This window comes from Colletotrichum karsti (genome assembly GCF_011947395.1).
Source record: "Colletotrichum karsti strain CkLH20 chromosome Unknown Scaffold1, whole genome shotgun sequence".
In the NCBI taxonomy this organism is placed as follows: Eukaryota; Fungi; Ascomycota; class Sordariomycetes; order Glomerellales; family Glomerellaceae; genus Colletotrichum; species Colletotrichum karsti.
The window spans coordinates 2026021-2032291 of record NW_024065901.1 but is presented as its reverse complement, the minus strand read 5'-3'; the positions used below and the strand labels follow the sequence as shown (position 1 = coordinate 2032291).

Here is a 6271-nt window from a genome sequence, read left to right as displayed (position 1 = left end):
ACCTCGGACTTCCTCCAAGCATGATTGCCAAAAGAACCACCAGCCAATGGGCACCGCTCTTAAGAGCCCATGAACCCCAAAGTACACGCCAAAAAAAAAAAAAAAAAAAAAAAAAGGTACACAGCAAAGTTCTGCCTGGCTTGACCGCCAACAATTTGTGACTCTTTTCCACAGATGCATCTCGCCAAACCTACACAGATTCCAATACTTTGAGGCTTAACAAGCGGTGCGGGGACGACTGGCTGGAGGTTTTTTTTCTTTCCAAACACGGCATATGCTCCATAAACTGGCTTTGGACTACAACCACCTCGCCCTTCTCGCTCCCTCCCCGCACACTCACTCTGCTACTTTCAACCAACCCTGGCTGCCATCAGGCGAAGCGTCGGCATTACGCCTTTGACAAGGCTCCCTTTCCGACTAGGTTCTATGCCACCGAACACTATGGCTCTCGAGAAGGTAGAGGCGCCGCCGCCTGTGGCACCTGTCGCTATCGATTCGGCTGCGTCCGAAGAAGCTTCGGCAGCAAACAAACTACCCGACGTCCTCACAACTCCCGTTGGCGACATGTGGCCTCGACCGTACGTTTTTGAAGGTAACTTACGGAGAGTCGCCCCTTATCACTTCACTTACCACACTTGGGCCAAACAACGATGGCGTGGCCGAAAGTTAATCGACGTCTACGAAGAAGAGTTCCGGGACCGCACGCTTGAGTACTATCGTTGGGCCATGGAGACCGGAGCCATCGTCGTCAACGGAAAAGCCGTCGGGCCGGACCACGTGGTGAAGAACGGAGACTTGGTCAACCACACCATCCATCGCCATGAGCCCCCTGTCACGGCTGAGCCAATCCGCGTCGTTCACGAGGACGATGAGCTGATTGTCGTCAACAAGCCCTCCGGTGTACCGGTTCACCCCGCCGGCAGATACCAGTACAACTCGCTTGTCGAAATCATGAAGTCTGAGAGGGGTGAGCACTTCAAGGCTTATCCGTGCCATCGTCTAGATCGCCTCACGAGTGGCCTCTTGTTCATCGGGAAAACGCCCCAGGCCGGACAGAAACTCTGCGCACAAATCAGAGAGCGCACGGTTCGTAAGGAATACCTGGCCCGCGTAATTGGCAAGTTCCCAGATGGCGAGGTTGTTTGCGACCAGCCTATTCTGCAAATATCTCCAAAACTCGGATTGAACCGAGTTCGTGCCAATGGCAAATCAGCTCGGACCGTCTTCAAGCGTCTCGCCTACTATCCGCCAGAAGGGGCCGAGGGAGATGGCGGCGAAAAGCCAGCGCGAGCCAAGACACCAGAAGAAATCGAGGAAGAAAGGCTCCGGCCCTGGATCAACAAGGAGGGTTACTCGATTGTCCGCTGCCTGCCCCTGACCGGCAGAACACACCAGATCCGAGTGCATCTACAACATTTGGGGCACCCTATTCAGAATGACCCTCTGTATGCCAACCAGCGCGTTTGGGGCATCAATCTTGGGCAAAACGACGTCGACGCAACCGAGAACACTGATGAGGATATCATGTCACGGCTGCAGAAGATGGGCAAGGAAGATGTCGCGGACGCGGTGGCCTATCACGATGAACTGGTGGATACGTATCAGAAGAAACGGGCGGAAAAGCTGTCGGGCAAACTGTGTGAGATCTGCGATACTCCGCTGTACACGGATCCGGGTGAGCACGAGCTGTCACTTTGGCTTCATAGTCTCCGGTACGAAGACGCCGGGGGTGCGTGGGGCTACTCCAGCCCGATGCCGGACTGGGCACTTCCACCGGAAGGCACCAGCGGGCCAACGGAGGTCGGAGGACTGGAGGAGTTGGTAGAGGCGGTCAAAGACGAGGAGCCAGAGATATGCTAAGGTCTGCGGCGGCAGCATGATACAAGCCCACTACGGACCCGGACGGACCGATTGACTCCACTGCCTGGATTTTGATTTTCCTTGCATTTTGATGATATGATTGACTTTGCACGGCGTGATGATACCCCTGGATTGTGGGATTGAGACATTTTTCTCGCACTAAAAGGACGGAATTCATGCGTGTGTCTTGGGGGTGCTGCAGACACCAGATAACTTACCTAGTTAGTGTATAGATACGCCAGGAAATACAAATCAAGATTCTCCATCAGAGATACTAAAATATGCATGTGTTGATTTGGAAAATGCGATGTCGTACGTACAATGAACATGGACATGTTCCGCACCACGGAATGGCCGTCTGCCGTCCCCCCCGTCGTGGTTCTTGAAGGATTCACGCCAGACTGGGGTTATGATGGGCTTTCCCGCTGCCGACAGGAACAATGACCACACGCAGACCACAGGGCCGGATTTTGCCAAGAAAACGACCCTGTTCACAGATGTGCGGTCTTTTATTTTATTCTATTTTCATGTTCCTTCGGAGCGAGATCCGCGAGTGGGCGGAACGGCTTCTGGTTGGTTGGTTCGTAAGAAAAAGCGGCGATCGTTGGGCTGCTAGCGCGCTTAGAAAAGACGGGAGCAATGAGGTACCGGCTGAAAAAAATTGCAAAGTACCTTTTCAGCTGAGATACATGCGAGGGGTACTTGTCGCCGACGACCGCCGACAGACCGCTCCTCCCCCATCCCCCGTTTCCTCATTCCCAGCTGAAGCTGTCAGACCCTCCCACCTCTCCCCGTCTCCTCCACGTCCTCTCCCCCCCCATCATCAAAACTCGAGATTTCCGGCACAGGCCTGGCACCGCGCCGCGCCTATGCAACCAGGCCCTGCTGCTGGCCCTGAAGCTATGGGGCCTTGCTGGCCCTCCCGGCCTCTGCTGGGCTCCCTGAACCTCAAGAGGGGACAGTTACCAAAGGAAACGAAACAGACGACGGCCGGCTTTCTGAGTCAGAAATGACCAAACAGAAATCCAAACTGGATAATGCGCCGAAGGACACGGCAGCCAGCGGGGGGGTACATAACTCCGGGCCGGCAGTGCTCAGCCCTCCCCGAAATAACTAAAATGCTCGCTGATTCCGGGCGCCCTTCTTTGTCCTCCAACCCTCGACGCCCTTCGCCGTGTCCGAACCCCTCGTCCGCCAGAATCGAACGGAACGCCTATGACATAGCACCGACAAAATCGCCCATCACAAAACCCCTGACAACAATGCGTGCTGCTGCAGCAGCCTCGGCACGCCGGGACGAAGGCGCGTGGTACGACCAGAGTGCCGGTATTCACGATTACCTTCCGGATCTTCTGTTGTCGTGGGGGACACTATTGAACAACCGAAGCGAAGCGAGCGCGGGAGCGAGATACAAGTTTAGGCAGGCCTACCGAAACGGACGTTGGGCGCGCGGCTGAACCCCCGCGATCTGGGAGGAAGAGGACGACACTAACTGACAGCTGGAAACACTTGCTGACGGCCGGACTTTTCTCTGAGAGCGGAGGAGTACGGCGGAAAATGATCGTCTCCGTCGCATCGGGAGAACGCCGCAGATACGGCAGATGGAGGACAATAACCTTGCACAGGGAGGAACAGACCCGAACGCCACAATCCCGTCAGTTTGGGAGCTCGTTGAATCACTTTTCAGCTCGGCAAAATGCTTCAATTTGCCTCGTCGCCTCGTCGTCGCCTTCTTGCCCCCTCCTCGACGTCGAGCCTCCCCGAAGGACGCGCGCATATGATCGGGTGGTGACCCTTGAGAAGATGACAGGCTGAACCAGACGGACGCTCCGATCGATGCAATGCAGAATGCATGGAAGAAGCCATAAAACTTCGAGAAGCCCGCCACGCTGTCACAGAACTGCAGGCGCACTGTCATCGAAGCACCTGTGCGCCGCCAAAACCCGAGGAAAAACGGGAAACAGAAAACCAAAAAAAAAAACACGGGACGGGAGGCGAGGCAGCAACACGTGCGATTTTCGGCCCATTCAGCGTTGACAGCGGCGATCTCGCGCTCAGCCTGCCGGGACAGGCATTCAGTTGTGGTTGTGCATGCTCACCAAAATAGACAGGCCTGCTTCTGGAAGAATCCGAGCGAGTGTTTCTGCGAGATGCAGGCTGCGCCAAAGCAATGGCAGCTCGGGTAGATGGACGTCCATGAAGCTGAAGTGAGACAGAGAAGTAGCGACGACCAAGGGCGATGAAGAGGCCAGCAACCTCTTCGACCGTTGTTGAGTTTTGCCAGGCGAATAGTACTAATGTTGAAGCGAGGGTGAGGTAGATCAGGCTAGAGGCGATATGCATCATCCGCCACAAGCACGCATTCCGATACACGGAAAAAGCCATCAGCACATCAGAGAAAATATGCCACCGGCAGTTCAACAACGCTTTAACACAGGATTGGACCACCGGAACCAAGTCCGGCGATTGGAACGACTACACCATCCGACCACCTTGGCGGTTGCATTCTCCGTCGTCCACATGCCGCGCTTTTCGAAAGAAAATGGAATGATTTCCGCCCTTCAGGACTATCCACATCTCACGCACAACAGATCCCGAAGATGCCGTTCGAGCGGCCGGTTTACAGTGTTTCGATAAAATGAACAAGGCACCGGAGGCGGCTGGTCCGTCGTCAGGTCTAAGCCCGAGGTGGTTTGGATTCGGGTCATCGGGCGTTCTAGTCGCAAAAACCGGCTTGGCCGTTGGTGAATTGTCATCGCGGCGTGGCTCACGAAGCAGTAAAGCAGTCTAATAAGTCACAGACGGAGCGGAAGCGCCAAGTAGTTCCTGGCAATGGCTCCGGGATTGGCACCGACGATTGGCATCTGAATGTTTCTGGCGGGCGGGCTAGAAGGCCTCATCATCGTTAGCAGTGCCGCGCATGCCATTGAGACCGCCTCGCCGCCCTCGAAAGACTTCCGCTCCCCGTTTGACATGCTAGAAGGGGGCCTCGGAATGGAAGACACGGAGAGGCTGCCTAGCTTCCAGCCATTCCTTTACACCTTTACTAGTATTTCGAAAAACCCGAGACGGTTGGTCGGCTAAGTGCCATTGGGGTAGGGGTTCCGAAAGACTCTAACGGAATTTCCTGTTCCTCGCGGAACTATTGTCGAGTCCATGACACCACTCTGCTTTGAGGCATTGAGATCACACCATCACCCATCACCAAAAAAGGCCACACTCGGCGGCATGAAAAGTCGTTCGAGATACCGTCGAGGATGGCGAGGGCGGAATATGCGAGCGCATCTGCGTGTCTCCCACGTCTTTCTCTCATTCTCTCACACCCCTCTAGCCATCTGATACAAGCGTATGGGTTGGGATATCGGTACCGCTGTTGCACAGGCACGAGAGGTACCACACTCGGTCGGGCTGGCCGCTGCCGGAGGACCAAGTTGGAGCAGCAGGTTTCCGTGCATGGGGCTAAGAGGATGGTTCACGGCAGTCGGGTACGTACCGTCAAGGGGGAGGAGACTAAGAGAGAGAGGATCCCAGGAGAGCTTAAGGTACCTTGAGGTGCCCTGGGCTGGCTGGCTGGCTGGCTGGGACAGCACCGTACCGTAAACTCCAGTGTCCCACTTCAGTGATGAATTGGGAGTCTCCATCATTGGGTGGTCCCTGGTCCATACAAGGCCACTCTTTTTTTTCTTGCTGCTGGGCCGCGTATCGGCGCCCACCGAGCTACGACGAATTGGGCACTAGCGTAAAGTTTATTTTGCAGCAGGAGTACGTATCTTCCTTGGACTTCTCCATCTTTCCCACCTCTCGCAAGGCCCCAATTTGTGTGTGTTCACCTCACCTCACTTTACCTCACCTCACTCACTACGCAGTACTTCCACTTTTCGAGATTCAAAAGTGAATGCAGCGAGTTGGTGTGTGCCTCCTCTCTCTATCTGTGTCTGAGCATTTCTTGCGAGAGCTCGCCCGCCCGCCCCCGCGCGCGCGCGTTTCGCCAGGTTTTCGCCCGCATCAACATGGAGACCCCGAAATCTCCCCTTCCTCTCACACACATGAATGCTCCCCCCATATGCCAATCATTCACTCATCCGCCAGTACGGTACGTATGTTGAGCCTCTACGGCTATCTTTGCGCCTCCGCACGCTCTAGCATCCCCTGGGCGCTCTTCCCGACCGCAGGCTACAACTGCCAACAATGCCGCCCACTCGTGGCGCTCATTTCAGCCTGCGTGCACTTTCGTGGCATTTCGTCATAATCTCAGTCCGCAACCCCCGGTCATCGGAGGGTGGCCGAGGGTTCCTGGGCATGCAGGCTGTGAGATGCAGTGCAGCACGGCGGCGCTGATGAGCTACTCTGTACCTTATGAGCGATAGAATTGAGGCTTACGGGGGGCCCAGCCATTTGCAAGTGCTCACTG

At 55.5% G+C, this 6271-nt stretch overlaps 1 protein-coding gene across 1 annotated transcript; it reads left to right on the top strand.

The window, feature by feature from the left end:
• Positions 1 to 441: 441 nt before the first annotated feature.
• On the top strand, positions 442 to 1860 carry CkaCkLH20_00465 (drap deaminase; the record flags this gene model as incomplete). Its single annotated transcript, XM_038883185.1, has 1 exon — positions 442 to 1860. The coding sequence occupies one exon, from the start codon at positions 442 to 444 to the stop codon at positions 1858 to 1860; it is 1419 nt and encodes a 472-aa protein (XP_038751890.1).
• Between the last annotated feature and the right edge of the window lie 4411 nt (positions 1861 to 6271).